We start from the raw sequence: 16,378 nt of genomic DNA on the forward strand, positions 1-16,378 counted from the left end.
AAAAACCAGGACTCACCCGACTTTCACTCTAACAAACGCTGCGCTTACGATAACGAGACGGTATAGTCAGGACAAACCAACATGTTCTGACTGTCCACAATTCCTGGCGAGTTTCTTGAGGGTGCGGGAGAAATGACCTATAGACACTGTGTATGTACGGTATGTGGCGAGAGAAACGCTGGCGATTTCCCCTACTAGACGGCAAGTGCAAGTTACGTGGGTATTGGATGCCGGTCCGCCCACTGTTGTATTGGCGATGGGACAGTGTTTTCGGCAAGATGGGTGGGGTAGCGGAATAGCGTTTGCAGCACTTTTGATCACCGTGACGAGATCGTGCCAGTTGTCACCCTAATCGCAATAACGCTGTGAGAAATGGGAAAGCGACACCGCGCATCACAGTGACTCCGCAGAGGCACTTCCCCCCCGTCAGGTTGCTTGGACACCCCGACGGCGGGCACGCATCGCAGTTATTCATTTCCCAGGTTCTTCAGGATATGAAGGATGTTGGACATGCTGTTCACACTTATCATGCGTATGTTATGCATGCATCAAAAAGTTTCGTTAAACCATGCGAATTCGGCAGGTTCTCTTACTGAGGACTGTCATGGTTTGAGGAATTGAGACATTGCACCCCGTACATCGCTCAGAATCAGCCCTCTGGCGCAAACTGCGCTCACATCCCATACCCAAACCCCTCCCTCCTCGCCTTCCCCGTCCCCGCCGACCCCGCCCTCAAATGCCCCCCAGACCCAGACCCAGCCCACTCCCACTTCCCCTCCTACTAACCCCCTCAGGTGACCGACCAGATCCTCTCATTTTCTGCCAAGTGTCCTGAGTGCAGGATGCGCACCTCAAACTAACTTTTCAGCGCCCTACGCACCGATGCTATATCGAGTTCCAGACGCCTACGGAGCCAACTATGGCGCTTCCCGAACGACAGTAAGCATGCGGGTTTCCTCGATACTCTACCCTGGAGTATGTGTGCCATTGCCGCTGACCTTCTGGTTTGCTCAGGGCTCTCGCAAATCGTTCATGCTTTCTGTAGATGTACCCCGTAAGTAGCCTGTAGACCTACTTTCCCTGATGATTTGGGATGACATCTTTCAAATGCCGGAAGACATTTTGCGAGGGAAGCACACACTCTCGAAGGTCCCATTTGTTGTATGACGAGGGGAGTCTTTATGAAGGCGGAGTGGTCCGTCCAGCATGTATGAACCCCCAATGACAGTGATGAGAAAGAAGACCTCCAATATAATCCATGTGCTGTCACTGTCGCTTATACACGTGACTGGCATTAAACCCGCGTTCGGTGCGCTGTGCACTTACGCCTGACAAGGCCGCCATAAGCTCATATTCCCACCCCTTCAATCGACACATATATCTGGTGAGTAGACAAAGGCAGGCAATCCATCCATCCATCCATCCATCCATCGCAGTTGGGGAACGACAGACGTATGTTCGACGATACGGCACAGCGGCGAGGGATAATGGACGAGATATCGACGAAGGAAGGAGAGGGAGAGAGAATAGTGGCCGAATGGGGAATGGCGAATTGAAAATGGAAATGGGCGAATGGGGAGGGAGACTATGCTCGGAAACCCGACGAAGGTCTTGCAACACTATCAGCGTGCCAGCCAGTTCATCTACGACAACATTCGACTCTACGACATCAGCGTATATTTCATTGTGCAGGCTCGGGGTTTTAGGCCCTCGAAATGAGCACACTCTGGTGGAAGCATAATGGGAAGACGAACGACAGTGTGCCAAAGAGAATATGGAGGAGGAGTGCGGAAGCTATGCGCAAAAATTCAGGCTCGCTGACCCGATTCTTGCCCCGAATGTAGGCCAGTCACCATGTCCGCCAGGTCGAAGATCGTGAAGCCTAACGGCCAAGAGCCAGACGAGCTTGAGCTCCAAGTTGCTCAGAACATTCAGGAACTCGAGTCCAACGTGCCTGAGCTCAAGGAGGACCTTATGGGTCTCCAGTTCGTCAGCGCCAAGGAGGTAATTTCGAAACGGCCGACCTTTTCCCTGGAATTGTGGAATGGCAGGGTGGTCTGGAAAAAGGAAGCTGATCGCTTCTCGCTTGTCACGAAAACAGGTTGACGTCGGTCACGGAAAGAAGGCCATCATCATCTTCGTCCCCGTCCCTCTCGTCAAGCAGTACCACAAGGTCCAGACGCGCCTTGTTCGCGAGTTGGAGAAGAAGTTCTCCGACCGTCACGTCCTCCTTGTTGCCCAGCGCCGTATCCTGCGCAAGCCTACCCGCAAGGCTCGTGTCCACCAACCCCGCCCCCGTTCCCGCACTCTCACCGCTGTCCACGAGGCCCTCTTGGAGGATTTGGTCTACCCTACCGAGATTGTCGGCAAGAGGACGCAAGTGCGTGTTGACGGTAGCAAGACGATCAAAGTGTGAGTAATCAGGCTTCCGTTCGATTTTTTTGTTTCCCGTTCGACTCATTGTTTTCTGACCGACCCCATTTCACAGTTTCTTGGACCGCAAGGACCACACTTCCCTTGAGTACAAGCTCGAGACCTTCTCTTCCACATACAAGAAGCTCACTGGAAAGGATGTTGTCTTCGAGTTCCCTGTCGGTAGCCAAGAATAAATCTCTCTTCAATGAGGAATTCATCATCTTGGGGTGGAGGGGTCGTGTACAGGCGCGTGGATTGCGGCGAGACGGAGGGAAAATCCTTTTTGCCACATCAAATACATTATAGTCTCTTGATTGCATTCTGAATCATGTGAATCTATGTGTGATGCGCTCGACCCTGGACAACAGTGGGGCATATTACTTCCGACGCTGGTTTGGACAACTTTGGCGAATGGGTTATCAGTGTCCCTGGATGTGCAGCTGGACAAGTCGGAGGACGGCTGCAATGGATGGGGTTGGGCGATGGAGACGCGCGGGGGACTGGCATCGAAAAGGATGGCTTAAAGATCGGCCCCGCGGATGCTCCTGCTCGCAAGAAAGGGGTATTCAATCGCAATTCGGCGGCGACTTCACATTCTGATCATGGTTTGCGATGCCCTTTCCGATACAGTCGGCCGCCTGTCACCTTTTGTAGCTTTCATCCTGTCCAGTCTGCCAAGGAAATTGAGGTTCCGCCCCTGGCGTGGTAGGGAAGTCCGGCTCCGCTAGCACAATCCAACACACAATTTCTCTGCATTCCTTAGGCTAGGATTCTTAGGCCGGCTAACCGTGCAGCATCTTCATGCCTTAATAGTAAACGTCCAAGGAGTCGCCGTCTTCTGCATCTTGCGCTTGTCAATGAAGTCATGTCCAACGCGCGTGTCGCGCGTTCCAAGTTCCGGACTGCAGTCTCTTGATCCACCTTCGTGCGTCTCCGGATTCCCTTCCAGGTCCGCCGAAGTCACCGCCAACCCCACAATTTCTCCGTCTGTTGGGATTTTCGACAGCTCCGCCCGCACCCCTCTCTCTCGGCTCCCTCAGGACTGCAGCCTCTCCACGCCCATTCACGTCGCATCCCATCCTATACGCCAGATCCCGAGCTCGTTCAAACACGGAAGACGACGAAAACGACGAAGCCCTCCCCTCCCCGCTTCCCAATTGGATGGCAGAAGACGGCTCCTTCCCCGACCCCGGCCGCATCCACATCAGCGCCCATTGAAAACAAGGCGACGATTTTGGCGAACACCTCGCATCTACCAACACTACACAAGCGGCTCTGAGAAGCTGGGCCGATCAAATGAAATCTACTGCAAAGGATCTGAAACGGGCCGCTGATATATTGGATGAGAGCGGGGAGGACGCTGCCGCCGGGGGGAATACGCATATGACGTTTCTACATGTGGATGACACGAAAACGTACTGGAAGATTGTGGGAGAGCGTGGGGGGACTATGGGCGAGGATCATATGGATTGGTCTACTTGGTGCTCCAATGCCAGAGATAATACTCGGAGCCATCGGGTGGATAAGCGGAAGGAGTTGGAGTATTTGGAGAAGTTCTTTGCTGCTAAGCCGAAGAAGGCCGAGAACATCGATTGATGTCCTTCGATGGCCTGTGAATAGTATGCCCATGCGCTTGGAGTTGTTGGCGACGTGGTTCGATTATGCCTCGCTCGCCTTACGCCACAACTTTTATGCACGCCCGCAATACATAGATTTAGTACTCGCGACTCGGTCATAAGACTCCGTGGTCATAAGCAGACGGGAGTACTGCGAGTGGGTAACAACGCATGTGCGGGATTGACTAGAAGTGGGTAACTCGTGCTAAATGTGAGTAACTCGGGTTAGGGTTAGACTAGTTAGACAGCTGCCGAGCGGAGCGAGTAGACCCTGATTGTAGGAGGCCGGGTAAGGCCGACTCACCGAAGGCAAAGGGGTTAGGTTTGTTAGTCAAATGGTTCACTTTCGCTGCAAAAAAGTCTTATTCTGGAGGTGAGCTACCCACATTTAGCACGAGTTACCCATTTCTAGTCACGCCCCGCATGTGCCCTCCTGAATGTCAGCGATGGAAACTGCGGAACGCTGTCGAAAGTTTCAGGGGCAGCTGCTGGTGGGCCGCTTTTTAACGGTGTCAGAGTTGTTAGCAGATTTCTTTCCTCATTGATGGTATGCCTTTCGCTCAGACCCTCGGGTTCAATAAGACCAGTTTCTCCTTTTGAGCCCTTGCTCTCCTGTCTGCATAGAAACGAATCTCGCTAGTCTCCTGTCGCCTTCCTTCCTCTCTCCTTCGTCTCTCCTGCTCCTTTCCTAACCCTCTCCCATCCCTCTTGCCCGGAATCGATCTCCAACTCCAAAAATCCAATCACCCTTACGTTACCGTCGGATCTGGATTATGCAAAGACAGATGGACACATTTTAGCGCGAGATTGACAGTTTTGGAAACGCGTCGGTTGGTGCTTATGTAACGCGCGTGAGGCAAGTTTTACGTGCGATGAGAATCATAAGAGCAAGCAGAGAAAGACATATCCGAACCGAGATTAGGCACCAATATAGAGCAGGTGAAAAGCAGCAGGGAGGTACAAGACCCGTTAGACGGAAAATCAGGGCCGTTGCATCACGCGATGTATAAAACACCATTCCCCATTCGCGTCGAGTGGTTATTCAGATTGAATTACAGGTTTTGAATCTTTCCGCCTCAGCCCGTGAGGTCAAGGAAAAACAGTTGCTGCACCGGAAATTGCAGGACATACAGTACTTGGGTCTGCTGTTAAACCGGGCACAAGGCTCATAAAAAGCAATTTCGCCGAGCTGCCGTGTCTTGATGATTTGCCCTCGTGCTTCCATTTCGAAAATAAAGTTCCTGGCGAGAGGAGCTCCTGAGGGTGTATGGGAATGATATACAAGCAGGAGGCTGATGAATGACGGGAATGCGGCTCGGGCCAATCCTCCAGAACACTGCCTACATACAGTGCTGTTATGAAGCAAGACCGCTGTCAATTCAATTCACCGGCCCCCTGGACGCGCCTCTCCATATAGATCTACGCCTTAGTACTGTATCTAGTGAATCCTCCTCTAGCTGCTATGGTTTCTCTGACGGCACTGTCAAATGCGGTCTTGCTTTATGAACAGCACTGTATTTCGAGTATAGGTTTCATTTGTGAAAAAAAAAATACGAGGCTATACAAAGCAGGATCCAAACACCCTCATATTCGCGGCCAGCACGCGCTTCGTTTCATGTACATGCGTGGATCTACTCGAGACGCTTGAATTGGATGGTCGGGGTGTCTGCCGGAAATGGTACGCCAAGCTCCGTCAGCTTCTCGAACGCCTTTGCAAAGTCTTGAGCGAACTTTTCCTCATCCTTCGCGTAAGTCTCGACCCATTTCCTGCGAAATACGTCGCGGAAAACATCAGTATCGACATCAGTTGATGCGCTTCGTCCGAATGTCAGATCAAAACCTACCTGAATTCCTTGTCCTTGGGGTACACAATCTCCGCCGGCAGCATCATCAATTGAGACGTAGCCTTATCCGCATACTGCTTAGGACCCTTCCATTTCTTGACCACCCACGTCTCACCCAGAAGACGCTTAAAGTAGTCATTGCTGAAGGTCGTTGGCGAGAACGTCCACGGTCCATCGAAACCGGAGCGGTCAGCGTGGCACCGGCCCAAGGAGTGGGCGCCTAGGAGTGCGATAATTTCCTGGTCGTTGAACCCCATGCGGTAGAAGATGTCTCGGCTGTGCTTGGGATCCTCTTTGGTGGCATCTGGTAAACCGGTCGAGATCTTTGTGTCTATCAAGGAGTCGACGCGACCGGGACGGAACTTTACGGTGGGTCCGCCCAGCTCCTGTACGGCGGCGATTCCGGCAATGATCCAGAGATCAGAGTAGCTTAGAGCGTCGCCCCATTTTTTCTAATTACCAAGAAGGTGTTCTGTTTGAACGAGGGAATCATGATTTGGAGAACTCATCAGCAATGTTCGTACCTTGATCGGTTCCAAGATGTCACCTAGAAAACGAAACATCGACTGATGAGTGTCATCCTAACAGGTTGCCAAATGTCAAAACGACGGACTTACGCGCAACCTTCAACCCCGCATTCGCGCTCCATTCACCCTCAACAGGGAACCGCATAGTGGCACCATTCGATCCTCCCGACCCCGTGTTTTTGTCATAAGTCCCTGACGCATGCCACGCCAACCGAATAAGCACCGGCCCATAGCTCCCATCATCGTAATCCGGGTTCGAATCAAGAATGTTGGCCACATCCTCGTACACCTTCTGGTAATCCGCCGGGCTCAATATGTTCTTCTTGATGTTCTTGCGCTCTGGGTTCGCGCCGGCAGTGATATCGCCTCCGGTGGACTGGTAGTAGTAGTAGCCGCCGGCGCCGGCTGCGGCGAGCGCGAGGCCGTAGAGAAGGCCTTTGCTGCTGCCGCCGCTGTTGCTTGGAGGCGGCGGGGGAGGACTGGACGGCTGACCAGCAGCGGGTCCTGCAGAGTAGGTACGAGAGAGAGGCTGAGCCCGAAGCGCTCCCGCGATGGAAGGCTTGGGGACAACGGCTCTCAAGAGCACAACTCGACGGCAGGCGCTCATATTTTTGGTTTTTTTGGCGTGTGAAGTGTCGAAAGTGCGGTAGGCGATGATCTCGGGCGCACAATATAGGAGTCTATTCTGTGCGAACTAATGAGTGAGGATTTTGCTTCCTGAGCACTGCGGGGCGACCTATGCCTGCCTTTATATACCAATTTTGCAAGCGTCCTGCTGCGAGTCCACAGGAGGTCGACAGGGATGACGGATGGATGTCTTGTGTGTCAGTGTCTCCGGCGCGTCGAGTCGATTGAGCGCGCGAGACCAATAAATGATGGCGCGTGATTAGCGCCGCTGATCAAAACCGCACATTCACTCGCGTGTTGCCTAATCTGCGCGACCGATGGCTTCACCGGACACCACCACCGGAGACTGTGACCGGAGGCGGAGGTCTCGCTGCGTAATGTGGATTTGAAGCAGCCCAGCGGTTCATGGCCCAGGCAACGAAGTTTCATAGAAGTGTACACTATATTACAGGAAGATGCGTCGTATCTACATAAACGGAACCTATGTGCTGGACTGCCGACGTGTATGTGCATAGTAGGTATATCACGGGCGGTGGGCAGATCCTGCGATGGTGTACGTATATAGAACATTCGACGGGTGCTTCACAATCTAAGAGGGTTTGGAAGGGTTACACAAAAAGAGAAGAGGGTCTTCACCTGCTCATAAACGACAAGGCACAAGACTTACATCTCCAAATCAATATGCTTCACTTCCGGCCGCTTTGTCTAAACACACCCAAAAATCAGCACACATCCCTTTCCCTCCGCCCCCATCTCCCTCTGAACAACTCACAATAATCTTCAACTCCAACCGATCAACCTCATTCCCCAAAGTGCTCACGATCCTCCCGCCCTGTCGTTTCGTCCACTCCTCAATCTCCTTTTCGGTGGTGAGTGTTTTCAAGAGTGCGATTTCGGATTGGAAGTGAGCGCGATTGCGTTGGATGTAGCGTTGCGTTACTTCTTCGCCGTTGAAGAGGATTTCGGCTGCGGAGTGGGGATGGGGATTGAGATGGTGGAAGAGGTGGGGTAGTGTAGAAGCAAAGGCATACCTTTGAACCGCGCGGACTCTGTACCGAGGGCGGTCGACTTCACGTCCTGTACCGAGCTTCAAAACATACAGTATCAGGAACTTGATTCCGCCCCGCAAGACAGCTTCCCCAACCTTCACTCCCCCAAGAGCATACCTAACAATTGGATCCGCCTCCAACTCCTCCACAATCTCCCTCTCCTTCCCCACCGGCATCCTCGTCTCCACCAACCCAGCAATGTTCCGTTTGATCAAAAACGCAGCGACGCCCGAGAGCAGAATGCCGATGGTGATGGACCCGAGGGAGTCGATCATGGGGTTGTTGAGCAGTTTGGTGAGACCGAGACAGGTGCCCGCGATGGCGACGCCTGAGACGGCGGCACAATCCTGTGTAGGGGAGTCGGTGGGATGGGTTGTGAGTGGGTGGAGGGGGATCAATGCGAAGCATGCCGTCCCGTGAATCCTTACCTCGGCGAAGACTTGCACGGCCGTGGGATCGGCGCCCCTCTTTAGGTAGCTATCATAGTCGAGCCAGAAAGCATCAGCAAACGCTTCCCCATGCATGACAATCAAAGTCAACAAATGAACACCTACTCCGTAACGCTCACACCAGCCGTCCGCGCGCTCTGGGCAATATGCTTGTACGCATACGTCATCGTAGCTGTAGGTCAAACAAGTAAAGGAAATCAGTTTCACGCAGTCTTCGATTAACACCCATGAACCAACCAGGCTTCTCAATTCTCGCATACTCACCTCCTTCAAACACCAACGATGCGCCAAGGACACACCACGACGACGTCATGTCGCCCAACACGTGGTTGGCGGACATGAGGCCGCTGATGCCGTGGTAGAGGGAAACGCCGCCGCCCAGGAAGAAGATGCCTGCCGAACAACATGCCAGATACATTGAGTCCTGACACTCCAACATCCCGCGCGAAACACGTAAACGACCTACGCATACCCACCTACTCCGCTTACTAGGGCCCACGCGTAGCGCTCAGCTGTGAAGCCGTATGGATGTTGTGGATCTGTTGAGGGACGACGGAGGCGGTTGTTAGATATTCGTCGCCCAGACTAGGCGATGTTGAGAAACAGTCTGAATGCCAGGATCTATTCACCCACCTGGCTGCCGTAATGATCTCCATATACCCCACATCAACAGACTGTACAGGGAGAAGGCTGGTTACAATGCGACCCTCCCACTGGAACGAGATCTACGGTTCTGCGTGCACGACTTGCCCTTCTCCTCCTCTTGGCACCAGCTTACCTCTCGTTCAGCACTACAAATGAAATAAGCGAAACGTGTGATTAGCTCGACAGTCACATTCCTTGGTAGTCCAGAACTCCTGGGATGAGTGGCTTACTCGCGCATACGCCCAAACATACCATCCGCCAGCGAATGCAGCGCCTCCGAGAACATCGACGCCGACCCAGACTGCCATGCTGCATACAGCTTCCCGGAGAACAATGCGATGTTGCTACAAGGGGCATTCGCTCGGTTAATCGTCTCGTGCGTAATGGACCCGGCCGTCAAGTGCCCCATACCTGATCATCGCCAAACCGACAACCTTCTGCGATCCCTGCAGCGTCCGCTTTGCGTTCACCCGTTGCTTCACTGAAGTATGCGGGTGACGGGTCAGTTCTTCGACATGGCCATCCCGGTTTCTCCTCCTAACCCACCCGTCCATTCCATACCTTCCGACGCCTCTCTCTTCATCTGCCGGACCTGGCTCTTATACTCCGCGAGATCTACAATTCAGCAAACTCCACAATCAGTTCCCCATTCTCCTTCGTCATCCGTCAACCCACACTACACCACACCACACCACAACTACTCCGCGCGTCTCCCGCCATCCCGCACCTGCAGAAGGCCGTATCCCCGGCTGCACATCCCCCGTCCGCATATGCAGCTTCCCCATGCTATTATGACTGCCCACCGGCGGTATCGGTGGTATCGTGTGCAATAGCAACGTTGGCGTTGACCGTTGGTGACGTTGCGGGTTCCATCCTGTTGTTGTTCTTCTGGCGGTGGATGAAGATGGGAGGGCGAAGAGGATGGCGGTTATGGTGGAGTGCGAGGCCAGCCGGGCGGAGCGATGTGTGCAGCTGCGAGCTGCTGTTAGTATTATGTGCATTGTGTTGTATGTACTTTGTTGTGAGGTGTTTTGGGAAAGGGGAGAAGGAATGAGACCAGGAATGAGACGAGGCCTTCCGGAGTGTTGACCGTCTTCGAGCTTTCGCAACTTCACCAGCAACTGATAAGCAATCATAAGTGCCAGGACAGGACAAACGCTTTCCAACCAGCGATACAGCAAGCACAGGCACAGCACTCCCTTACCTTACTCCCGCTGTCTTGTCCCACTCACACCCCAGCACACGGAAGATGGCAGAGGACGAGCTAGAGCAAAAGTTCGCCCAGCTGTGCGAGAAATGGCGCACGAGCCAGGAGCTCGCCCTGCAGATGGCTCGAGTCGTCGAGAGCCTAAAGGTGCGCTACAACTGGGTCATAAACCTCTTCTCCCCTTTCCCGCCGAAGCTATTTGCATGTCTCATATGGGTTGGGACCCACCAAAGCTCATATTCTTCCTTTTGTGGTCCAGGCCGAGATCGCGACGCTCAAATCGTCCCAGCCGCCAGCAGAGCCCGAAGCGCCGCCAACGACATATTTAGGAGGTAGAGGGATTTACCACGCATCTGGTGCGCATCATCGTCTAAAGCTAAAGACATGAACGCATATCTCCAGACTTTGACACGCGCTACTTAGAACTGCAAAAAGAGAACCAGATCCTGAACCAGATCATTAAGCAGTACGAGACGACGCTGGAAGTCGTTATGGGGAAGTTTAGGAGTCAGGCGGTGAGTCTCCGGAGCATGAGACCCTCTTGATTGAATCGACATACAGAGTTCCTCGCTTGCATCAATCGATGCATCACGAAGAGATTGGGCATGAACTCATTCTATTCGTGTATGCAGCAATCAATCCAAAAAGACAAACACGAGCAAAAGATCCGCATGGAACGGTCACTAAAAGACGAACGGGTACGTCCTCCCTTATTCCGCCCATCCCAATTCCCACCCCCGTCTAACACCCATCTCCGCACTCAGGGCACAATAACCCACCTCCGGGCCGAAAACGCCACCCTCCGCTCACACCTCGGCACCTGTCTCAATGTCATGCGCCAGGCCGTCGCCGCCGCGGACGATACCGATACCGATGCGCTCCTGGCGGGGCTGAGTAAGGAGAACCAGGGGTTAAGGGAGATGTTGGGGTTTAGTGGGATCGGTGTCGGCAGTGTGGGGGCGGGGGCGGGGGCGAGGGCGGGGCAGGGGGTGGAGGGACGGATAGAGAAGGGGGTTGAGCAGTCGGTTGCGGGGTGAGGACGGAGGAATGCAGATGTGGTGCCAAAGAGGCAAAACGGATGGAGCGCAAGGTGAAGCATTCGGTTGCAGGTCGAGAGGGGCCGGCAGGACGGTGGGGGATGCAAATGCGGTTGCAGAATGACATGGGATGGTGAACGCCATTTTGCGTGTGATGCGCGCATAAGCGTTACGCTCGCCGCACCCGCGCCAGTCCCGACCGAAACGGCCCGGCGAATGGTACGCACGAACCTCGAACTTATCGGACTGCAAGGGGAGAGTAGCAGCTATGCGGGATTTTTGAACGGACCCCAGCTCTTTTCCGGTTGAGAGATGACCCCCGGCTGGCCGGAATGTATATACATACATGATACCAGACCCAAAAAGCCCCGCCCCACAGTCCACAAGTGCCATTCTACAACGCATCAAAATTAATCGCATGCCTCGCCCGCCGTCGTTCCTTCGCATCCTCCCTCTTCTCCGTCCAATGCAGGACGCCCACAACTGACGCGAGCAGCGCGAGCGACGTGCAGAGGACGAGCAGAACCGAGGAGGAGGCGGAGGAGGGGTTGATGTAGAGTTCAAGGATCCAACTACAAAAAAAATAATCATTCGCATCGGGATCAGAACCGAAACACAAATGAATGAATGAATGAATGATATCGACATACCTCCCCGGCCCAGCCCCCTCATCCTCCTCATACGGAATAACCACCAACTGGCTATTCGGAATAACGCCCTGAAACGTGCCGACATGGGATATCTTGCCTTTGCGGCGGGACACGCCGACAAAGAGGTCCTCGATGTAGTTGTTGGTGCGGCCGAGGCCGAAGAGGGCGTAGGGCGTTTGGAGGGAGAAGTAGGAGGATTGCGGGAGTTGAGCCGCTGGCGGGTGGAAGGATGGTGAGGTATGCTATAACAAGTGAGGTAGATTTGCAGGGAAGAAGAAATGGTGTGGTAATAGCTTACCTTGAGTTGCCCGCCGCCTTCCGGCCGTGTCGAATACAGTGTATTTGAAACTCGCGCCGACGTAGTTTACTCCATATGGCTGAAAAAGGTTGTCCGTGGGAGGTCGCACGGAGGGTGAGTACAAATCCATTCGCGTTCCTCCCATTCCACGCAGATATATACCTTAGGAGACGGAAATCTATCCCCGGTTGGACACCAAGCGGGGCATACGCCGTTGGATACTGAACGCAATCGAACGAAAAGCAGCATGTCAGTGTATGAATGCTGATGATGACCCGAGGGATGGCATCGCCTTACCAAGCCCCTTCAAGAAGAACGCGTCGTTATAGAAGTTGTTGAAAATGGCATGGGTGTGGTATACGCCTTTGGTGACGGTCGAGACGAGGATGTCCAGCGTGCCCTATTATCGTCATCACTGCATTAGAGAGGCCTCTCTCCCACACCCACAAACAACCCCAAAACTCACATCCTCATCCAAATCCACAAAAGTCGCAAAAGCCCCCTCCGCGCCCTTCCCCGCCAACACCTCCGCGCCCTGCACAACCTCAAATGCGCGTCGTCCCGCGTCAGTCGCCTTATTCCCGCACACGTCGCCGTGACAGGGCACCGACCGTAGTAATCGCACGCCGTTGGTGGTGGAGGCGAGGAGGTCGGGGTACCCGTCGTTGTTGAAGTCGCCGATGCGGAGGGGAATGGGGGGGTGGGATTTTACGGGGGCTAGAGTGAGGACGAGACGGTCTTTGGGGAGGAGGGGGGAGAGGGGGAGTTTTACATAGGCCTGTCTGGGGAGTTAACGAAATACTTCTCTATGTCGACAAATGCACACAGGAGCAATAGATTAACCTTTGAATCCTCAGTGAAATCGAAAGTAAACTTATCATCCGCCGTGCACAGGTTATGCGGATCGCGACAGTGTGTCCCGTCGTCGCCTGCCGCGCACAGCGGGATCTGCTGGTTGTACGCCACATGAATGAAACAGTCGCCGCCCCAGTCGACGCAGGTTGGGAAAACCATGTCGATTGTGCCGTCCGCGTCTAGCGTTTCGTGAATCGGGGTGAGAAACGAACACTCGACTTTGAAGACTTTGGGAAACAGGTTGATTTGAACACAGCGACATACCTATATCGGCGAACGTGACCTGCCCAGCGTGCGCGGGCAGTTTCCCCGCTTGCGAGAACGTGAAGCCGTTGGTATCTGTGTTCAGCCATATTTGGAAACTTCCGTCGTCGCAGGTCAGGAATAGATCTGTCCACCCCCCAACGCGTCCGTCAGCACCCACATCCCTACATTTAGCACGAACAACCTAGGTTTAGGAAAGCCCAAGCGTACCAGCCATACAATCCCCGTTGAAATCCACGAACGCATTCGAATGCGGGTCTTTCAACTTGCACATGCTCGTGGTGGTACTATTGAGTGCGACTGAACTGCGCAGGGGTCGCGTTGTAAGTACAGACAGGCAGTAGGTCGCCCTCCACTATCCCATCAGAGGTACACTCAGTACCTCACAGCACCGTTATCGACCGGCGACCACAGGGCAAGCATCCCCGCCTTGGTGCCTGCCGCCTGCCCCAAGAACTGCGGCTTCATCGTGCCGTCGTAGTTGGCCGCGAACGGTTGTAAATGCGTCGCTGGATCTAGAGGCATGAAGCTGCTCGCGTCTGTGGGATCGAAAGGGCCCTTCAGCATGACGGAGACCATGGTGAACACGCCGACAGAGATTCCCGCCAAACTCACTGAATCCACCCATCCCGTCCCCGTAGAACACGCGCATTTCTATCTGATCCGCCCCCGCGGTCTTCTGCCCCATCAAGAGCACATCGAGCTTGCCGTCGTAGTTGTAGTCCCCCGGAACGACATTAACAATCGTGACGGCGGTGGGGTTTTGCGGGTCAAAACTGAGCTCGGAGTTTAGGATTTTGCGGAATTTGAAGCTGCCTGAGCGGGATGCGGCCAGGAGGATTATTTGGAGGGCATGCTGCGATGCTGGTCAGAGCTCCTGCACCCATACCATGATCCCATTGATGCGCGACCACATGCGTCTGCGCTGTGTTTAGCGTGAATATGTCCGTGCTGAAAGCGACAAAGTCAAACGATAAGAACGAAGGGGAACATGGTGGTGGTCCATTGACAGCAATGCAAAAAAAATCCCGCGACCATATCCTGCGCCATCCGCTCGCGAACATGAATACCATCTTCCAACGAAAGAACGGACTCCTCGCACGCTATCCTCAAACGCCCCTCCCTTCATCCCCAGTTTTCATCTTTCGGCTTTTCGGGGTTCTCCACCTCCCACCCCTCCGACACCAAACCTACAATTTATCCCCGTTGACATCCCCGAACGCAGCAATCATCCCATCCACACCCTCCCCCAGCTCCACCTGCACATCAAACAAGCCCGACGTCGAGAATTTGGGTGTCGCTGTCGCGGTTGCTGAGGGGAGGAGGAGGAAGGGCAAGATGGCGGAGATCATCGTAAGCTGTTGTCGCCGCCGACGCCAACGGCAAGCGAAGAATGAGTGGCGCATATTTCTGGTGAGTTGGGGACAACAGGTGCGCTCTAGGCTCTCCGAATATGTCTGTCGGCGGTGTGTAATGCTGTCTGTGCGATGCTGGGGGGTTTGTTGTCGTCGTGGGAACTTGTGAATGCTTCGGGAATGGAATGGGAGAAATGGGAAGCGGCGAGAACGGCCACGTCCGCAGGCCACGTCTCTCCCTTTTCCCCGTCCCCTGTCCAACACACAACCCAAGCTTGAAGGGGCAGCCTCGCCGTGCACCTGCAACTCCCCACGTACTGTAGATATTCTCAGCACCACGCACTTCTCATTCGTGCTTACTCCGGCGTCACTACCATCGTCGAACCAGCCCTCCTTCCGACTCTCTCGCACGATCTCGCGCAAACATCACCCGCGATCGGCAGCATCAACTCCTATATTCCCGCAATGGCAAAAACAACCTCCACCACAGTCCCGCACTCCGCCACCAGCGCCGCAGCGCAACAAGCGTTCCTAATCAAGCGTCTGCTCACCTCGTATCGCGCCAACACGCCGCAGAAGCTGAAACTCATTGACGCCTACCTCCTATTTGTGATGCTGACGGGAATCGTGCAGTTTGTCTATGTGCTGCTGGCGGGAACGTTTCCTTACAATAGTTTCTTGGCGGGCTTTGGAGCGAGTGTGGGGAGTTTCGTGCTTGCTGGTGAGTTACCCTTTTGAAACGATGGCGGTCCCAGAACTAGAAACTGATCTAGACGTCCCATTCGTTTATGACTCTTAGCAAACCTGAGGATGCAAGTGAACCCACGAAACGCAGAAGTGATGAAGATGTCACCAGAACGGGCATTCGCAGACTTTGCGTTTGCTAGCATCGTGCTGTTTGGATTCGTGGTCAACTTCCTGGGATGAACGGCGTCAAGCGATAGAGGACGATGGATTATCGTGGAGCAGGAGGGCCTGTTGGGAGATGGAGTATCGATGGCGAGCAATGTGGATTGCGGATGCGAGTCGTTAGGCTCCTCGAGCGAATCAAAGATGAGAAGGATATCCCTTGGACTGCCTACGCCCAGTGGAAGGCGTCGGACGGCGGATGTCACGGGCCGGTGTCTTGCCTGCTTGGAAGCATAATCGGACACAGCAGATGAGGTTGTAGTCGGAGGAAAAGAGTTGGGGCTTACGAACATTTGGAGGAGGAGATCTGTGTACATACATACATGTGGGGCTATTTGAATCGGATGTACATTGAAAAGATCTCCGAGTGCAAGCAGAAAGACGAGAGCACATTGATGATAGGCGCACCGGCTCAATTGTGAGCCTATGTGAATGAATGTGGCAATCCATAGCGTGCATCAAAGGGGAGCTGGCCACTGTCGGATGTTATTCCTGAGACTTGACGACTGCTGGAAGCGGCGCGGAAGGAAAAGGCCAGTCAGACTTATTTAAGCCTGCGGACCGTGACGATTTCTTGGATGCCGAGGTAGGCGTTGATGACTAGCATGGTGGTATTTGCTGGAGGTGCAGA

At 53.9% G+C, this 16,378-nt stretch overlaps 7 protein-coding genes across 7 annotated transcripts; 4 read left to right on the forward strand and 3 right to left on the reverse strand.

Moving 5' to 3' along the window:
• The first annotated feature begins 1,362 nt into the window (after positions 1-1,362).
• Positions 1,363-3,003, forward strand: EV422DRAFT_526058 (ribosomal protein S7e). The gene is made up of 4 exons (XM_053070106.1): positions 1,363-1,452; positions 1,845-2,004; positions 2,102-2,412; positions 2,489-3,003. The coding sequence occupies exons 2-4, from the start codon at positions 1,855-1,857 to the stop codon at positions 2,607-2,609; spliced, it is 582 nt and encodes a 193-aa protein (XP_052926615.1). The 5' UTR covers positions 1,363-1,452; positions 1,845-1,854; the 3' UTR covers positions 2,610-3,003.
• A 708-nt stretch (positions 3,004-3,711) lies between these two features.
• EV422DRAFT_614681 (uncharacterized protein) lies at positions 3,712-4,295 on the forward strand. The gene has a single exon (XM_053073931.1). The coding sequence runs from the start codon at positions 3,812-3,814 to the stop codon at positions 4,151-4,153; it is 342 nt and encodes a 113-aa protein (XP_052926616.1). The 5' UTR covers positions 3,712-3,811; the 3' UTR covers positions 4,154-4,295.
• A 1,144-nt stretch (positions 4,296-5,439) lies between these two features.
• On the reverse strand, positions 5,440-7,254 carry EV422DRAFT_526063 (mitochondrial putative cytochrome c peroxidase). The gene is made up of 4 exons (XM_053070107.1): positions 6,493-7,254; positions 6,400-6,422; positions 5,876-6,327; positions 5,440-5,798 (listed from the first exon to the last, which is right to left on the reverse strand). The coding sequence occupies exons 1-4, from the start codon at positions 7,007-7,009 to the stop codon at positions 5,663-5,665; spliced, it is 1,128 nt and encodes a 375-aa protein (XP_052926617.1). The 5' UTR covers positions 7,010-7,254; the 3' UTR covers positions 5,440-5,662.
• Positions 7,255-7,358: 104 nt separating this feature from the next.
• On the reverse strand, positions 7,359-10,247 carry EV422DRAFT_526068 (cation efflux family-domain-containing protein). The gene is made up of 14 exons (XM_053070108.1): positions 9,734-10,247; positions 9,584-9,653; positions 9,425-9,516; positions 9,306-9,318; positions 9,161-9,201; positions 9,004-9,066; positions 8,792-8,920; positions 8,633-8,699; positions 8,507-8,555; positions 8,196-8,425; positions 8,061-8,116; positions 7,802-7,995; positions 7,697-7,734; positions 7,359-7,618 (listed from the first exon to the last, which is right to left on the reverse strand). The coding sequence occupies exons 1-14, from the start codon at positions 9,753-9,755 to the stop codon at positions 7,612-7,614; spliced, it is 1,071 nt and encodes a 356-aa protein (XP_052926618.1). The 5' UTR covers positions 9,756-10,247; the 3' UTR covers positions 7,359-7,611.
• EV422DRAFT_619343 (uncharacterized protein) lies at positions 10,248-11,416 on the forward strand (the record flags this gene model as incomplete). The annotated part of the gene is made up of 5 exons (XM_053074063.1): positions 10,248-10,526; positions 10,639-10,711; positions 10,782-10,894; positions 11,012-11,077; positions 11,144-11,416. Exons 1-5 carry the CDS (start codon positions 10,422-10,424, stop codon positions 11,414-11,416), a joined length of 630 nt encoding a protein of 209 aa, XP_052926619.1. The 5' UTR covers positions 10,248-10,421.
• Positions 11,347-15,051, reverse strand: EV422DRAFT_526082 (uncharacterized protein). Its single transcript, XM_053070109.1, has 13 exons — positions 14,678-15,051; positions 14,373-14,434; positions 14,099-14,299; positions 13,866-14,022; positions 13,694-13,788; positions 13,484-13,609; positions 13,208-13,398; positions 12,831-13,142; positions 12,662-12,764; positions 12,527-12,585; positions 12,365-12,443; positions 12,067-12,280; positions 11,347-11,988 (listed from the first exon to the last, which is right to left on the reverse strand). The coding sequence occupies exons 1-13, from the start codon at positions 14,887-14,889 to the stop codon at positions 11,811-11,813; spliced, it is 1,989 nt and encodes a 662-aa protein (XP_052926620.1). The 5' UTR covers positions 14,890-15,051; the 3' UTR covers positions 11,347-11,810.
• On the forward strand, positions 15,052-16,202 carry EV422DRAFT_619345 (oligosaccharyl transferase epsilon subunit). The gene is made up of 2 exons (XM_053074064.1): positions 15,052-15,559; positions 15,638-16,202. Exons 1-2 carry the CDS (start codon positions 15,304-15,306, stop codon positions 15,763-15,765), a joined length of 384 nt encoding a protein of 127 aa, XP_052926621.1. The 5' UTR covers positions 15,052-15,303; the 3' UTR covers positions 15,766-16,202.
• Positions 16,203-16,378: the final 176 nt, after the last annotated feature.

The sequence above is a fragment of the Fimicolochytrium jonesii genome, assembly GCF_025526975.1.
Source record: "Fimicolochytrium jonesii strain JEL569 chromosome Unknown EV422scaffold_8, whole genome shotgun sequence".
In the NCBI taxonomy this organism is placed as follows: Eukaryota; Fungi; Chytridiomycota; class Chytridiomycetes; order Spizellomycetales; family Powellomycetaceae; genus Fimicolochytrium; species Fimicolochytrium jonesii.

What these genes read in the sequence shown, in the direction of transcription:
- EV422DRAFT_614681 (XM_053073931.1), top strand. Translation starts at nt 3,812, where the DNA reads ATGTGGATGACACGAAAACGTACTGGAAGATTGTGGGAGAGCGTGGGG.
- EV422DRAFT_619345 (XM_053074064.1), top strand. Translation starts at nt 15,304, where the DNA reads ATGGCAAAAACAACCTCCACCACAGTCCCGCACTCCGCCACCAGCGCC. An exon ending in GGGGAGTTTCGTGCTTGCTG is followed by an intron (nt 15,560 to 15,637) that starts GTGAGTTACCCT and finishes TATGACTCTTAG; the next exon opens with CAAACCTGAGGATGCAAGTG.
- EV422DRAFT_526063 (XM_053070107.1), bottom strand. Translation starts at nt 7,009, where the DNA reads ATGAGCGCCTGCCGTCGAGTTGTGCTCTTGAGAGCCGTTGTCCCCAAG. An exon ending in TGCGGGGTTGAAGGTTGCGC is followed by an intron (nt 6,423 to 6,492) that starts GTAAGTCCGTCG and finishes TTCGTTTTCTAG; the next exon opens with GTGACATCTTGGAACCGATC. An exon ending in ACATCTTGGAACCGATCAAG is followed by an intron (nt 6,328 to 6,399) that starts GTACGAACATTG and finishes CTTGGTAATTAG; the next exon opens with AAAAAATGGGGCGACGCTCT.
- EV422DRAFT_526068 (XM_053070108.1), bottom strand. Translation starts at nt 9,755, where the DNA reads ATGAAGAGAGAGGCGTCGGAAG. An exon ending in GGCCCTAGTAAGCGGAGTAG is followed by an intron (nt 8,921 to 9,003) that starts GTGGGTATGCGT and finishes GTTGTTCGGCAG; the next exon opens with GCATCTTCTTCCTGGGCGGC. An exon ending in CCGTGCAAGTCTTCGCCGAG is followed by an intron (nt 8,426 to 8,506) that starts GTAAGGATTCAC and finishes TCCCCTACACAG; the next exon opens with GATTGTGCCGCCGTCTCAGG.
- EV422DRAFT_526082 (XM_053070109.1), bottom strand. Translation starts at nt 14,889, where the DNA reads ATGCGCCACTCATTCTTCGCTTGCCGTTGGCGTCGGCGGCGACAACAG. An exon ending in GGTCACGTTCGCCGATATAG is followed by an intron (nt 13,399 to 13,483) that starts GTATGTCGCTGT and finishes ACGAAACGCTAG; the next exon opens with ACGCGGACGGCACAATCGAC. An exon ending in AAGGCGGCGGGCAACTCAAG is followed by an intron (nt 12,281 to 12,364) that starts GTAAGCTATTAC and finishes TCCACCCGCCAG; the next exon opens with CGGCTCAACTCCCGCAATCC.
- EV422DRAFT_526058 (XM_053070106.1), top strand. Translation starts at nt 1,855, where the DNA reads ATGTCCGCCAGGTCGAAGATCGTGAAGCCTAACGGCCAAGAGCCAGAC. An exon ending in AGTTCGTCAGCGCCAAGGAG is followed by an intron (nt 2,005 to 2,101) that starts GTAATTTCGAAA and finishes TCACGAAAACAG; the next exon opens with GTTGACGTCGGTCACGGAAA. An exon ending in GGTAGCAAGACGATCAAAGT is followed by an intron (nt 2,413 to 2,488) that starts GTGAGTAATCAG and finishes CCCATTTCACAG; the next exon opens with TTTCTTGGACCGCAAGGACC.